Source organism: Branchiostoma lanceolatum, chromosome 5, assembly GCF_035083965.1.
Source record: "Branchiostoma lanceolatum isolate klBraLanc5 chromosome 5, klBraLanc5.hap2, whole genome shotgun sequence".
In the NCBI taxonomy this organism is placed as follows: Eukaryota; Metazoa; Chordata; class Leptocardii; order Amphioxiformes; family Branchiostomatidae; genus Branchiostoma; species Branchiostoma lanceolatum.
Genome location: NC_089726.1, coordinates 115456 through 132687, shown reverse-complemented (window position 1 = coordinate 132687; position 17232 = coordinate 115456). Strand labels below are relative to the sequence as shown.

The 17232-nt window shown below is 48.2% G+C and overlaps 1 protein-coding gene across 4 annotated transcripts in view; it reads right to left on the bottom strand.

Moving 5' to 3' along the window:
• Positions 1–17232, bottom strand: part of LOC136434297 (protein O-linked-mannose beta-1,2-N-acetylglucosaminyltransferase 1-like) — a 52013-nt gene that overhangs the window by 14670 nt on the left and 20111 nt on the right. For all 4 annotated transcript variants that reach the window (XM_066427018.1, XM_066427017.1, XM_066427020.1 and 1 more), the window contains exons 8-22: positions 16811–16895; positions 16278–16404; positions 15669–15741; positions 13388–13577; positions 12894–12949; positions 12176–12226; positions 11706–11790; positions 11427–11553; positions 11135–11198; positions 10883–10987; positions 10086–10184; positions 5317–5393; positions 4749–4842; positions 4444–4493; positions 4155–4281 (exon numbers count right to left, since the gene is read on the bottom strand). In XM_066427018.1, coding sequence (XP_066283115.1) covers positions 4155–4281; positions 4444–4493; positions 4749–4842; positions 5317–5393; positions 10086–10184; positions 10883–10987; positions 11135–11198; positions 11427–11553; positions 11706–11790; positions 12176–12226; positions 12894–12949; positions 13388–13577; positions 15669–15741; positions 16278–16404; positions 16811–16895 — 1410 coding nt within the window. The remainder of the gene's footprint in view (positions 1–4154; positions 4282–4443; positions 4494–4748; positions 4843–5316; positions 5394–10085; positions 10185–10882; positions 10988–11134; positions 11199–11426; positions 11554–11705; positions 11791–12175; positions 12227–12893; positions 12950–13387; positions 13578–15668; positions 15742–16277; positions 16405–16810; positions 16896–17232) is intronic.

Genomic DNA, 17232 nt, shown 5'->3' with positions numbered 1-17232 from the left:
GGCTACAGGCATTACGGACTCACCGTTGTGGTTCCAGGCTACAGGCATTATAGACTCACCGTTGTGGTTCCAGGCTACAGGCATTATGGACTCACCGTGTGGTTCCAGGCTACAGGCATTATGGACTCACCATTGTGGTTACAGGCTACAGGCATTAAGGACTCACCGTTGTGGTTCCAGGCTACAGGCATTACGGACTCACCGTTGTGGTTCCAGGCTACAGGCATTATGGACTCACCGTTGTGGTTCCAGGCTACAGGCATTACGGACTCACCGTTGTGGTTCCAGGCTACAGGCATTACGGACTCACCGTTGTGGTTCCAGGCTACAGGCATTACGGACTCACCGTTGTGGTTCCAGGCTACAGGCATTATGGACTCACCGTTGTGGTTCCAGGCTACAGGCATTACGGACTCACCGTTGTGGTTCCAGGCTACAGGCATTATGGACTCACCGTTGTGGTTCCAGGCTACAGGCATTATGGACTCACCGTTGTGGTTCCAGGCTACAGGCATTATGGACTCACCATTGTGGTTACAGGCTACAGGCATTAAGGACTCACCGTTGTGGTTCCAGGCTACAGGCATTACGGACTCACCGTTGTGGTTCCAGGCTACAGGCATTACGGACTCACCGTTGTGGTTCCAGGCTACAGGCATTATGGACTCACCGTTGTGGTTCCAGGCTACAGGCATTATGGACTCACCGTTGTGGTTCCAGGCTACAGGCATTATGGACTCACCGTTGTGGTTCCAGGCTACAGGCATTACGGACTCACCGTTGTGGTTCCAGGCTACAGGCATTACGGACTCACCGTTGTGGTTCCAGGCTACAGGCATTACGGACTCACCGTTGTGGTTCCAGGCTACAGGCATTATGGACTCACCGTTGTGGTTACAGGCTACAGGCATTGTGGACTCACCGTTGTGGTTCCAGGCTACAGGCATTACGGACTCACCGTTGTGGTTCCAGGCTACAGGCATTATGGACTCACCGTTGTGGTTCCAGGCTACAGGCATTATGGACTCACCGTTGTGGTTCCAGGCTACAGGCATTATGGACTCACCGTTGTGGTTCCAGGCTACAGGCATTATGGACTCACCGTTGTGGTTCCAGGCTACAGGCATTATGGCCTCACCGTTGTGGTTCCAGGCTACAGGCATTATGGCCTCACCGTTGTGGTTCCAGGCTACAGGCATTATGGACTCACCATTGTGGTTCCAGGCTACAGGCATTATGGACTCACCGTTGTGGTTCCAGGCTACAGGCATTACGGACTCACCGTTGTGGTTCCAGGCTACAGGCTACAGGCATTATGGACTCACTGTTGTGGTTCCAGGCTACAGGCATTATGGACTCACCGTTGTGGTTCCAGGCTACAGGCATTATGGACTCACCGTTGTGGTTCCAGGCTACAGGTATTATGGACTCACCTTTGTGGTTCCAGGCTACAGGCATTATGGACTCACCGTTGTGGCTCCAGGCTACAGGTATTATGGACTCACCGTTGTGGTTCCAGGCTACAGGCATTATGGCCTCACCGTTGTGGTTCCAGGCTACAGGCATTATGGACTCACCGTTGTGGTTCCAGGCTACGGGCATTACGGACTCACCATTGTGGTTCCAGGCTATAGGCATTATGGACTCACCGTTGTGGTTCCAGGCTACAGGCATTACGGACTCACCGTTGTGGTTCCAGGCTACAGGCATTATGGACTCACCATTGTGGTTCCAGGCTACAGGCATTATGGACTCACCGTTGTGGTTCCAGGCTACAGGCATTATGGACTCACCGTTGTGGTTCCAGGCTACAGGCATTATCGACTCACCGTTGTGGTTCCAGGCTACAGGCATTATGGACTCACCGTTGTGGTTCCAGGCTACGGGCATTACGGACTCACCATTGTGGTTCCAGGCTATAGGCATTATGGACTCACCGTTGTGGTTCCAGGCTACAGGCATTACGGACTCACCGTTGTGGTTCCAGGCTACAGGCATTATGGACTCACCATTGTGGTTCCAGGCTACAGGCATTATGGACTCACCGTTGTGGTTCCAGGCTACAGGCATTATGGACTCACCGTTGTGGTTCCAGGCTACAGGCATTATCGACTCACCGTTGTGGTTCCAGGCTACAGGCATTACGGACTCACCGTTGTGGTTCCAGGCTACAGGCATTATAGACTCACCATTGTGGTTCCAGGCTACAGGCATTATGGACTCACCGTTGTGGTTCCAGGCTACAGGCATTATGGACTCACCATTGTGGTTCCAGGCTACAGGCATTATCGACTCACCGTTGTGGCTCCAGGCTACAGGCATTATGGACTCACCGTTCTGGTTCCAGGCTACAGGCATTATGGCCTCACCGTTGTGGTTCCAGGCTACAGGCATTATGGACTCACCGTTGTGGTTCCAGGCTACAGGCATTATGGACTCACCGTTGTGGTTCCAGGCTACAGGCATTATGGACTCACCGTTGTGGTTCCAGGCTACAGGCATTATCGACTCACCATTGTGGTTCCAGGCTACAGGCATTATGGACTCACCGTTGTGGTTCCAGGCTACAGGCATTATGGACTCACCGTTGTGGTTCCAGGCTACAGGCATTATCGACTCACCATTGTGGTTCCAGGCTACAGGCATTATGGACTCACCGTTGTGGTTCCAGGCTACAGGCATTACGGACTCACCGTTGTGGTTCCAGGCTACAGGCATTACGGACTCACCATTGTGGTTCCAGGCTACAGGCATTATGGACTCACCGTTGTGGTTCCAGGCTACAGGCATTATGGACTCACCGTTGTGGTTCCAGGCTACAGGCATTACGGACTCATCATTGTGGTTCCAGGCTACAGGCATTATGGACTCACCGTTGTGGTTCCAGGCTACAGGCATTATGGACTCACCATTGTGGTTCCAGGCTACAGGTATTACGGACTCACCGTTGTGGCTCCAGGCTACAGGCATTATGGACTCACCATTGTGGTTCCAGGCTACAGGCATTATCGACTCACCGTTGTGGCTCCAGGCTACAGGCATTATGGACTCACCGTTCTGGTTCCAGGCTACAGGCATTATGGACTCACCGTTGTGGTTCCAGGCTACAGGCATTATGGACTCACCATTGTGGTTCCAGGCTACAGGCATTATCGACTCACCGTTGTGGCTCCAGGCTACAGGCATTATGGACTCACCGTTCTGGTTCCAGGCTACAGGCATTATGGACTCACCGTTGTGGTTCCAGGCTACGGGCATTATGGACTCACCGTTGTGGTTCCAGGCTACAGGCATTATGGACTCACCGTTGTGGTTCCAGGCTACAGGCATTATCGACTCACCATTGTGGTTCCAGGCTACAGGCATTATGGACTCACCGTTGTGGTTCCAGGCTACAGGCTACAGGCATTATGGCCTCACTGTTGTGGTTCCAGGCTACAGGCATTATGGACTCACTGTTGTGGTTCCAGGCTACAGGCATTATGGACTCACCGTTGTGGTTCCAGGCTACAGGCATTATGGACTCACCGTTGTGGTTCCAGGCTACAGGCATTATGGACTCACCGTTGTGGTTCCAGGCTACAGGCATTATCGACTCACCATTGTGGTTCCAGGCTACAGGCATTATGGACTCACCGTTGTGGTTCCAGGCTACAGGCTACAGGCATTATGGACTCACCGTTGTGGTTCCAGGCTACAGGCATTATCGACTCACCATTGTGGTTCCAGGCTACAGGCATTATGGACTCACCGTTGTGGTTCCAGGCTACAGGCTACAGGCATTATGGCCTCACCGTTGTGGTTCCAGGCTACAGGCATTACGGACTCACCGTTGTGGTTCCAGGCTACAGACATTATGGACTCACCGTTGTGGTTCCAGGCTACAGGCATTATGGACTCACCGATGTGGTTCCAGGCTACAGGCATTATGGACTCACCATTGTGGTTCCAGGCTACAGGCATTATCGACTCACCGATGTGGTTCCAGGCTACAGGCATTACGGACTCACCGTTGTGGTTCCAGGCTACAGGCATTACGGACTCACCGTTGTGGTTCCAGGCTATAGGCATTATGGACTCACCGTTGTGGTTCCAGGCTACAGGCATTATGGACTCACCGTTGTGGTTCCAGGCTACAGGTATTATGGACTCACCGTTGTGGTTCCAGGCGGACACGCTGAAGAGGGACTCATCCTGGTCCAGTAGGGGCAGAGTCTGGGCGAAGAAGCGCAGGAACCCCGGCCGGGCCCTGAAGCCTTCGTCCAGGAGTATCGCATACTTCTAAAGATAAGGAGAAAAGGAACAGGAGAAATCATGTTCAGGACTGAAGTTAACAGGAAGGAAGACAAAAGTGCAAAAGACCTGGTGTCTAGAACTGAGCACAGCTGAGTTAAAAGTGAACAAAACTGCTGCAGAAAGTCGTGTTGTTAACTGCAGTCCTACCGAGTTCTTGAAGGTGTCGAAGACTCGAGTCATGGCGTGGTGCATCTGGTCTGAAACAAACACACAGCATCTATAATGAGTGGGTCCAGCTGTGGGCTGCTAACATACACATTATACACACACACACACACACATGCACACACACACACACACACACACACACACACACACACATTCATGCACGAACACATTACACACATACATTATACACACACACACACGCATGTACACACACACACACACACACACACACAAAAACGCTTCTTCTTCTTCTCCTTTCCATACACACACAAATACATACTTACAGACATACTTGGTGGTGGGCTGAAGACTCTGCCATTGGAAGCCGTAGAGATCTGCCAGTTTGTGGGGTTCATCGAAGGAGCCGTCGCTCATCACCTGTGGATGGGACATGTGGATGTCGTACACATGTATATACACGCACACACACACACACACACACACACAACCATATATATATATTATGTCTGTGTGTGTGTGTGTGTGCGTAATACATATACATGTGTATGACAGGAGAATGAGAGGCTGTGTAGCCGGCCTTGTGAGTTTTACTCACTTCTATAGTATATACAGAGCAGGCATCAACCATCGAAGTTCAAGAACAGAGCAAAGAGAAATAATACAAGTGGGTGGGGAGTGGCGGGTGGGGGTGGTTTGGCACACAAAGCCTGGGCAGAGTGACCGTACTGCTGGGTTTGGGTCTGAGTTTATTGTAAACGTCCACGCAGGCAGACAGTCAGTGTGCTTCTATCCTGGCAGTCGGTGGGGTGTAACCTGCAGTGTTGGGCTTAATGCCAGGCTTTGCTGATGGTTGACGTGAGAGTAAAATCTAAAATACTCTGCTTCGCTTACCTGCACCATTTTGGGGTTGATGCCGGGCTGCAGCCGGAGGGACTCGAGAGTCTGCTGCACCAGGTTCAGAGCCGTTCCTGCGGACAGACAAGGGGGATGGTGTGCACGCTGTAGGGCAGTTACAGACAAGGGGGATGGTGTGCACGCTGTAGGGCAGTTACAGACAAGGGGGATGGTGTGCACGCTGTAGGGCAGTTACAGACAAGGGGGATGGTGTGCACGCTGTAGGGCAGTTACAGACAAGGGGGATGGTGTGCACGCTGTAGGGCAGTTACAGACAAGGGGGATGGTGTGCACGCTGTAGGGCAGTTACAGACAAGGGGGATGGTGTGCACGCTGTAGGGCAGTTACAGACAAGGGGGATGGTGTGCACGCTGTAGGGCAGTTACAGACAAGGGGGATGGTGTGCACGCTGTAGGGCAGTTACAGACAAGGGGGATGGTGTGCACGCTGTAGGGCAGTTACAGACAAGGGGGATGGTGCACGCTGTAGGGCAGTTACAGACAAGGGGGATGGTGTGCACGCTGTAGGGCAGTTACAGACAAGGGGGATGGTGTGCACACTGTAGGGCAGTTACAGACAAGGGGGATGGTGTGCACGCTGTAGGGCAGTTACAGACAAGGGGGATGGTGTGCACGCTGAAGGGCAGTTACAGACAAGGGGGATGGTGTGCACGCTGTAGGGCAGTTACAGACAAGGGGGATGGTGTGCACGCCGAAGGGCAGTTACTCCGGATATACTGATACAGAAGATGGTGTGCACACTGTAGGGCAGTTACTCCGGATATACTGATACAGAAGACGGTGTGCACGCTGAAGGGCAGTTACAGACAAGGGGGATGGTGTGTACACTGTAGGGCAGTTACAGACAAGGGGGATGGTGTGTACACTGTAGGGCAGTTACAGACAAGGGGGATGGTGTGCACACTGAAGGGCAGTTACAGACAAGGGGGATGGTGTGCACGCTGTAGGGCAGTTACAGACAAGGGGGATGGTGTGCACGCTGTAGGGCAGTTACAGACAAGGGGGATGGTGTGCACACTGTAGGGCAGTTACAGACAAGGGGGATGGTGTGCACGCTGAAGGGCAGTTACAGACAAGGGGGATGGTGTGCACGCTGTAGGGCAGTTACTCCGGATATACTGATACAGAAGACGGTGTGCACACTGTAGGGCAGTTACTCCGGATATACTGATACAGAAGACGGTGTGCACGCTGAAGGGTAGTTACTCCGGATATACTGATACAGAAGATGGTGTGCACGCTGTAGGGCAGTTACAGACAAGGGGGATGGTGTGCACGCTGTAGGGCAGTTACAGACAAGGGGGATGGTGTGCACGCTGTAGGGCAGTTACAGACAAGGGGGATGGTGTGCACACTGTAGGGCAGTTACTCCGGATGTACTGATACAGAAGACGGTGTGCACGCTGTAGGGCAGTTACTCCGGATGTACTGATACAGAAGATGGTGTGCACACTGTAGGGCAGTTACTCCGGATATACAGAAGATGGTGTGCACACTGTAGGGCAGTTACAGACAAGGGGGATGGTGTGCACGCTGTAGGGCAGTTACAGACAAGGGGGATGGTGTGTACGCTGTAGGGCAGTTACTCCGGATGTACTGATACAGAAGACGGTGTGCACGCTGTAGGGCAGTTACTCCGGATGTACTGATACAGAAGATGGTGTGCACACTGTAGGGCAGTTACTCCGGATATACTGATACAGAAGATGGTGTGCACACTGTAGGGCAGTTACTCCGGATATACTGATACAGAAGACGGTGTGCACGCTGTAGGGCAGTTACTCCGGATATACTGATACAGAAGATGGTGTGCACACTGTAGGGCAGTTACTCCGGATATACTGATACAGAAGACGGTGTGCACGCTGTAGGGCAGTTACTCCGGATATACTGATACAGAAGATGGTCTGCACGCTGTAGGGCAGTTACTCCGGATATGCAGATACAGAAGATGGTGTGCACACTGTAGGGCAGTTACTCCGGATATACTGATACAGAAGATGGTGTGCACGCTGAAGGGCAGTTACTCCGGATATACTGATACAGAAGATGGTGTGCACACTGTAGGGCAGTTACTCCGGATATACTGATGCAGAAGATGGTGTGCACACTGTAGGGCAGTTACTCCGGATATACAGATACAGAAGATGGTGTGCACACTGTAGGGCAGTTACTCCGGATATACTGATACAGAAGATGGTGTGCACGCTGAAGGGCAGTTACTCCGGATATACTGATACAGAAGATGGTGTGCACACTGTAGGGCGGTTACTCCGGATATACTGATACAGAAGATGGTGTGCACACTGTAGGGCAGTTACTCCGGATATACAGATACAGAAGATGGTGTGCACACTGTAGGGCAGTTACTCCGGATATACAGATACAGAAGATGGTGTGCACACTGTAGGGCAGTTACTCCGGATATACTGATACAGAAGATGGTGTGCACGCTGAAGGGCAGTTACTCCGGATATACTGATACAGAAGATGGTGTGCACACTGTAGGGCAGTTACTCCGGATATACTGATACAGAAGATGGTGTGCACACTGTAGGGCAGTTACTCCGGATATACTGATACAGAAGATGGTGTGCACGCTGTAGGGCAGTTACTCCGGATATACAGATACAGAAGATGGTGTGCACACTGTAGGGCAGTTACTCCGGATATACTGATACAGAAGATGGTGTGCACGCTGAAGGGCAGTTACTCCGGATATACTGATACAGAAGATGGTGTGCACACTGTAGGGCAGTTACTCCGGATATACTGATACAGAAGATGGTGTGCACACTGTAGGGCAGTTACTCCGGATATACAGATACAGAAGATGGTGTGCACACTGTAGGGCAGTTACTCCGGATATACAGATACAGAAGATGGTGTGCACACTGTAGGGCAGTTACTCCGGATATACTGATACAGAAGATGGTCTGCACGCTGAAGGGCAGTTACTCCGGATATACTGATACAGAAGATGGTGTGCACACTGTAGGGCAGTTACTCCGGATATACTGATACAGAAGATGGTGTGCACACTGTAGGGCAGTTACTCCGGATATACTGATACAGAAGATGGTGTGCACGCTGTAGGGCAGTTACTCCGGATATACTGATACAGAAGACGGTGTGTACGCTGTAGGGCAGTTACTCCGGATATACTGATTCAGAAGATGGTGTGCACACTGTAGGGCAGTTACTCCGGATATACAGATACAGGAGACGGTGTGCACGCTGTAGGGCAGTTACTCCGGATATACTGATACAGAAGATGGTGTGCACACTGTAGGGCAGTTACTCCGGATATACTGATACAGAAGACGGTGTGCACGCTGTAGGGCAGTTACTCCGGATATACTGATACAGAAGATGGTGTGCACGCTGTAGGGCAGTTACTCCGAATATACTGATACAGAAGATGGTGTGCACACTGTAGGGCAGTTACTCCGAATATACTGATACAGAAGATGGTCCAAAGGGCGGTTATAATACTATATAGCTAGCACCTCGCCGGAACGTAATGCGTATATGGCAATTAGCCTGCTATCTAAACCTATCATAACTGCATCTCTTTTGTTCTCTTTGGTCAACGTTGCATCGGAGTAACAGCCATTGCATAAAATATGTCTTTGAACAGGCAACTTAATGAACCTATGTATGAGATATTAACCTTAAATACCGGAACACGACCTTAAACGCAAGGTCGTGCTTATTATACTGGCTATATAGATACAGAAGCTGCTGGGTTACGCCGAAGGGCGGTTATACCAGCTATATAGATACAGAAGCTGCTTTGTTATGCCGAAGGGCGGTTATACCAGCTATATAGATACAGAAGCTGCTGGGTTACGCCGAAGGGCGGTTATACCGGCTATATAGATACAGATACAGATGCTGGTGCGTTACGCCAAAAGGTGGTTATACGGGCTACTGTATACAGATACAGATCTGACACAGAATGCTAAAATGTCATATACATGTACTTTAAAATCTCTGTGTAATACTGAATAGCAATGTCATCAGTTGTACTTCATATTCAGATCTTTAACATTTTTTTAAAGGTCTCAAGGATACCCAAAACCCCAAAACAGGTTCTGAGCAAGTTGGTTAAAATGTGCACCATACTAAAGTTACTAGAGCAACAGGTCTGGATAAGTTTTGTAAATGTCCAGACGTTTCATTCTTCTCATCAACCTTCATTCTAAACACAGCAAACTGGGCCGTGGGTAAATCAGGCCGCTGACCCACAACATGAGTATTCCTGCCCGGTAAAATCAGGCCGCTGACCCACAACATGAGTATTCCTGCCCACGTTAACTAACTGCCTGACCCACGACACGAGTATCCCTGCCCACGTTAACTAAAACGCTTCCCGTGGCAGGAATCATAATGTGCACAGGTACAGGAATCAGAATGTGAGCATCAGGGGCCTCTGGGGTCGTGTGGTGCCCGCAGCATTCCAATCTCCACTTTGCTCTGATCTGCAGGGGCTGACCCTGATGACAATGATGACCCGTGGAAGCCCTCTGACCAACTGGACTTGTGAAGGAGTTTCAGGCACACTATGCAAATTTATTTCTATCGGGTTAAACAGATATCATTTCTATCAGGTTAAACAGAATGTGGTTACTTAGTATATCCACATGTCGTTTTCTCTTAAAAAAGCCCAACTTTATCCGAATATTTCGGACTGGTCCACATTAGTTAGGGGTGGTCCTTGTCATTACTGCAGGAAGTACTTACTTGCGATGACCATGATGGGAGTGGAGAAGACGGCGTTGTCTTTAAGGTCCTGCTGGTCCCCTAAAGGCGCCGGGGGCAGGAACTCCTTCTGGTTCTCCCCTGTGGAGAAGAGATTAAGGAGACTCTGTAACGTCCTACAACTATCATTGGTCATTGCAGCAAGACAATGACCCCAAGCACACATCAACATCCACAAAGGTTTGGTCAGAGAATGAGCCTTGAAGGTTCTTTAGTGACAATAGCAGTCTTCAGACTAAAACCCAGTTGAGAATTTCTGGTGGGATCTGAAGAAAGCTGAAAATTGCTGAGCTGGAGACCATAGTGCACAAGAAATGGGCCATAATTCCCAAAAGCGCTGCCAGATGGTTGTGATGGTCTATCGTTCCCATCTGCAGCATGTCATAGAAGCTTTAAGATATGTAGGGGTGCTGCACGAGTACTAAAGACAGACCCTTGTAGGGGGGTAAATAATTTTGCAACCTGATTTTTGTGTGAAAGTTGCAATTTTGGATGGACTATGAAATAAACCTTGACTTTTGCTATGGTATTAGATTGTAATAAGCTATCTGTTCACGGCTTGTATCGATTTGCCCAAATGTCCAATATGCGAATAATTTTGCATGCAACTGTACCTGTGCAGAAGTCCCCGTAGTCGCCCCCTTACCTGTGCAGAAGTCCCCGTAGTCGCCCCCTTACCTGTGCAGAAGTCCCCGTAGTCGCCCCCTTACTGTACCTGTGCAGAAGTCCCCGTAGTCGCCCCCTTACCTGTGCAGAAGTCCCCGTAGTCGCCCCCTTACCTGTGCAGAAGTCCCCGTAGTCGCCCCCTTGGCTGTAGGTCTGACAGAAGGCCGCCCTCTGGCTGTTTGTGGTTCTGTCCGGCCCGACCTGTTTCTGACCCGCCACTGCAAAGAAACAAGCCCGTTGCCATGGATACACTCACTAGAGACCCTAGCGTATTTCTGCACTGAAAATCACTTTGGAGGGGCCTTCAAGCATCAGGATCTACGGTAAGGACACTGTAACTATTTGTAACCACCAGCCTTACTCACATTTCTCTGCCAGACAAGCCTTGATCTCCACGGCGCCGCCGAAGTTCCCGCCTCCCTTCTCATGCTGGAAACAAAACAAAACACGACGTGTTCTACAACATTCAGGGGAAAAGTCTAGTTTAATCAACCTCATCAGTTCTTGATTTTATTCAAATCACAGATTCCGTAACCCTAGGAAGGAAATGCCAGTCACCAGCTCTGATTGGATGATAAATGGCATCAACAACTTCATAAGGAGAAACTCCCACAATGCCCTACCTTCTCATATGGAGAAACTCCCACAATGCCCTACCTTCTCATGTGGAGAAACTCCCACAATGCCCTTCTGCCCGATGAAGATCCAGCTGTCTCGGAAACCAAGGTCCTTGACCTTTGAACTCCCCAGGTCAGTGAGGAGGCTTCGGGCGTAGGACGACAAACTGAAACAGGAGAAAAATCATCAGTTTACAACAATGTAGCCACCATGTAGCGAGTGTGAGGCAGCTAGAACAATGTAGCGAGTGGGAGTCAGCTACAACCATGTAGCAAGTATGTGAGTCGTGGTAAGTTGCTACAGAAGAAACAAGCTTACCTGCGAGACGCCTCGTCGTAAGTCGCTATCAGCACGAGGCTGGTCTCGTCCAGTTTCCATATAAGGTCCTCCAGATCAGAACTCCCTACAGACAGGAGAAACAAACTGAGAATGTTGCGGGATTTTTTTAGGCCATAGGGGCAGTGGGTTTTTATCCACTGTGTCTTTGGCAAAGGATTGGAAACCAGAGCCCAACTTTAACCTTCTACCGCCTTTTACCTCCCCAACCAAAGTCAGGTACCCATTTTTACACATGCAGGGATGCAGTGAGGAAAGATGTAAGCTTCAGGTGTCTGTTCCAAGGACAAAACGTCTAACAAACCTATCAAATATTAGTAGCTTAAATCAAATGACACCAGAAAAAAGTCATTTTGACAAATGGAACAGGCAGGCATGAGAAGCACTCGTTGTCTAAAACTCACCTTTCTCGTAGGTGTCAAAGTTTTTAGCACTCGTTGTCTAAAACTCACCTTTCTCGTAGGTGTCAAAGTTTTTAGCCTGGGTGACCTGGAATGTCCGACCTACACAGAGAACAGAAGTTTACAAAGGCTCAGAAAGAACTGCATGACAGGATTGAACATTACAGGGTCTGTTTGTAACTGCATTTATAGTTTAGTTCTGTTTGATCATATAACTCAGAAGTGGCCTGGAGAGTTGGGTGTCCATCTGGGTAAAATTATTTACGAGTTAATTGTACAGCTGGACCTCAACTCTGCTTTATTCCACATTTTGTAGGTTATATACTGGATTTTATAGATACGGTGGCCCAGTACAGAAATAACGTTGTGAATGCAAACCAATTTCCAAATCATTCTGTCGTCTATGCATATCATTTTGTCGTCTATGCAAATCATTGTCGTCTATGCAAATCATTTTGTCATCTATGCAAATCATTCCGTCGTCTATGCAAATCATTGTCGTCTATGCAAATCATTTTGTCGTCTATGCAAAAATATTGTCTATGCAAATCATTTGGTCGTCTATGCAAATCATTTGGTCGTCTATGCAAATCATTTTGTCATCTATGGGAATCATTTTTTCGTCTATGCAAATTATTTTGTCGTCTATGCAAATCATTACGTGGTGTACACAAATCATTACGTCATCTACCCGTCAATTTTGAAGTCTATGCAAATCATTTTGTAGTCTAAGCAAAACTTCCTGACACATTTTTTACCAAACACTCACCGTCGACAACGACGACGTTCAGCCCTCGCCAGCCGATCTTCCCTCCCCTGATCACACTGCAGGAGACACAAGCAGTTACAAACACTCCTGCCCCATTACCTCTGACCCTCACCTCTAACCCTTAACCCAGCCGATCTTCCCTCCCCTGATCACACTGCAGGAGACACAAGCAGTTACAAACACTCCTGCCCCTTACCTCTGACCCTTACCTCTAACCCTTAACCCAGCCGATCTTCCCTCCCCTTATCACACTGCAGGAGATAGCAGCAGTTACAAACACTCCTGTCCCTGCACCTCTGACCCTCACCTCTGACCCTCACCTCTGACCCTCACCTCTAAGCCTTAACCCAGCTGATCTTCCCTCCCTGATCACACTGCAGGAGATCAAGCTCAAAGGTCATTGCCACACAGATGTTGAGGTAAACAAACTGCAAACTTGGAGATAATACAAGCCGTGTGACAAGAAAACTGCCCAAATAAGGGTGAAGACGTACTATTGTCCGTTGACACATATCTCGGGCCAGTGGTTCTTGGATTTGTCCCCAGCAAAAAGATAGACCGGATAGCCTGCATCGCAGTGGGTGGTGTACATGGCACAGCTGTCTTCACCGGCGCCCCCTGCCTGCTGCTCCTGGACTGCAGCTCTGGCGCCCCCTGGCTGCTGCTCCTGAACTGCAGCTGCGACTACAGAACACAGAACCGGCCCAGTCCATCTTACATCAGCTTAAATCAACATTCTGCGGTACGGTGAGCTTCATACATTTCCAACAGATTCCTATTTTCTGTTTGATGCAGCTGCAACATACGTTAGTGCCAGCTGAAAGGATCAGCACACCACAGTCATACATAACTTCTGAACTATGGGGCACATTTTGTTGCAGCTTGTTGTTTCCCACCTGACTGCCTAACGTAAGCAGGAGCCTCCTTCAGGCCCTCCTAAGGCGTTATGGTCTGACAGGTAGATACTCTAGAAAACTACATTCAACCACAGAGACTCAATCCAAACAAACCTCCAGTGTCATGCAGTAGCTCCAGAAACTATTTTGGAATGAGAAACCCACAACTACTTTGGAATGGGGAAAGTTTGATTCTGATCTAGAGTCCTTGTTGCCTCAACAATCCATGTGAACCCTGGAAGTGTGATTTTATAATGTCCTTCTGACATTTTATGCAACACGACTTTTTATGGCTGAATCTAGAAACAGTCTAAAATGAAAAGTTAGTCTTAGTGGTTTTTTTAGATGTAGTTATCATATTAGGGCTGTTTATGGCCAATCTCCATGTATTTGTACTTGAATGTGTTCCTACTTAATGTTTTTAGAGATTACTCACTAGCATCAAATGGAACTAATTGAGAAAAACTACAAAAAAGACATCCACAAAACATGAGTATATTATAATACTTTATTCTAATTTCTATCTTCTGTACAAAACTGCATATTTGACATCAAACCTGGCAATGTTCGATGCAGTGATCAAATCTAAAATAACTATTCTTAGTAAAACTTGAGAAAAAAACTTATCTGAACAAATTTAAACACAGAATGATTAGACAATTGGATAACTTCTGCATGGATAAAAGGAAAATAATTTCATTCTTGCAACAAAATATCTTTAATTCATAAAGTCTTTCGAACATGTACATGTAACACTAGGGGTGGATACCGGTTCGGCTTGATAAGGTTCAAGTCCAAGTTTAGGTCCAGAGATTTAGGTTCAGGTCCGGACCTGAACCTGGACCTGATCCTGTCCAGTTGATGTTTTGTTTTATTAGACCAATTTTAAGCATAGAGAATTAATACTGACATGCACAACTATAAAAGTTTCTTGGGAAGAAGACTTTCAAGACAAACCAGTGTTTGATATTTGAATGTTGCACTTATTTTAAATGCCTTTTTTGTCAGAGGGGAGCCTCAAAACACTTTTTATCAAACAAAATAGAAAAATATATTTGTACTTTGTTCAGGTTTTTTGGACTCGGTTCTTGGATGTTATAAAGGTTCGAATCAGGTCCAGTGAACCGGTATCCACCTTATGTAACACCCATCTCCTCTTTCCCTGGTCCTGTAAGTACAGGGCAGCTCCAATGGAAGCTCTCCCAATAATACACCAGGTAAAAGATCTCTGTTCTGCTATAAAATCAGTCTTGGAATGTTTTTCTTAATCTCAACATTACGGCATACATCTTATGCCCTGGGTATTTTGCTAAAAATTGCACTTAACAGCCTTTGCTTTAAGGTTTGTAGATACTTTTAAATTGAACCAATTATACATCATCAACGTCTCAATTCCTGACTCTCAGGGATCTGCGATCATGTCTGATTCTTAAGAAAACTGCAGCTGAGACAAAAATCGCTCTCAAAAAACCAACAAACCTAAACACACCTGCAAATATCTAATGATCTAGAATTAGAGTTAAAATGGAAGACTGCTAAGTACACCGAGTTAACCATTCCTGTGCAGCTAGTGGAACTAAACTATTGTTTCCTCATTATCAGGCACTAATCCTCATGTCTACCATGGGCACCTAATGAATCATGATTATCAGGCACTTGTTCATGTATGGCATGGACACTATTAAGGACAATATTTTTGCACATTTACCCCCAAAAAACATATTTGTGCACATTTCAGTGCAGTGCTGTAGTAATCTTAAAGTCTTCTATTATAATTTTTCACCTTGAGTCTCCCCTACAGTTCACCTTAACCCTGCCAACACAGCACCCTTAGTTAGAACTCCTTATCCCTGCACAGTGCTTAGTTAGAACTCCTTACTTGGCAGAGGCGCACAGCCGCGGATCTCGGCCTGCTGAGGCCACTCGTCCTGCCCCTCCACGTGGTGATGCACCTGGGGGGTGGGGGGAGAGTATGGTCACAACCTGACAGGTGGGACAAGATAAATGGGCACCTGCACAGGTGTCTGACAGGTGCAGGTATGTGACAGGTGTGTGAGGCAGGTGTGTGAGACAGGTGTGAGGCAGGTGTGTGAGGCGGACCCACCTCCTCCTGGGGTGTGTGAGACAGGTGTGTGAGGCAGGTGTGTGAGGCAGGTGTGTGAGGCAGGTGTGTGAGGCAGGTGTGTGAGGCAGGTGTGTGAGGCAGGTGTGTGAGATAAGTGTGTGAGGTGTGTGAGGTGTGTGAGGTGTGTGAGGTGTGTGAGGCAGGTGTGTGAGATAAGTGTGTGAGGCAGGTGTGTGAGATAAGTGTGTGAGGTGTGTGAGGCAGGTGTGTGAGGTGTGTGAGGTGTGTGAGGCAGGTGTGTCAGGTGTGTGAGACAGGTGTGTGAGATAAGTGTGTGAGGCAGGTGTGTGAGGCAGGTGTGTGAGGCAGGTGTGTGAGGTGTGTGAGATAAGTGTGTGAGGTAGGTGTGTAAGGTGGACGCACCTCCTCCTGGGGCGGGGGTCCCTTGCTGCCCTTGTAGCCCAGGAAGGCCCAGCTGTCCCGGAACTTCAGATCCGCGATGTGTCGGCTGCCGAGAGCTGTCAGCAGGTCACGCGACTCTTCAGTCAGCCTGGGGCAACACAGGAGAAACACTGAACATTAACCTGGGACAACACAGGAGAAATACTGAACATTAACATGGGACAACACAGGAGAAACACTGAACATTAACATGGGACAACACAGGAGAAACACTGAACATTAACATGGGGCAACACAGGAGAAACACTCAACATTAACATGGGACAACAGGGAGGAAAACTGAACATTAACCTGGGACAAACGCAAATTATTAAAAAGTAATTTGCGTTTGGGATTGCATCTCATTAATATGTAAAGCAGCAACACCTGTGCTGCATTGCTATGTGAACCAGTCAGAATTGCCTTGAAGAAGGTGACAGATGTTCACCGAAACATCGGTGGAATAAATCTCTTGGTTGTGTAAAAAGAGTCTTTTTTATTCATTTTTTGCTCACTTATAGGCAGCGTCGTCGTAGGAAGCCACCAGGACCAGCTGGCCATCCTTCCTGTTCTGCAGAAACTTGATCAGCTCAGCATCGTCTGAGGGACACAAAAAACAAACAAACAAACAAACAAACCATCAGTATCGTCTGTGGGACATACAAACATACAAACAAGCATCAGCATCGTCAGCAAATGTTTGGTAGACGTTAGGTGGTCAGTACATGATCATCTGTCTGTAGTAAACCATTGGCAACACTTACACCTATTTAAAACCTGAGCCAGTTTATATAGAGCCTTCCCACTATGTTCCAACTACTGATTCCCTGATACAAGCTCAGAAAAGAACAAGAGATAGTTACCCAAGTTATCAAAATAGGATTGCTGTGTTCAAAAATCCATATTTTCCTAGTACAATGTAACTGGTTGCCATCAA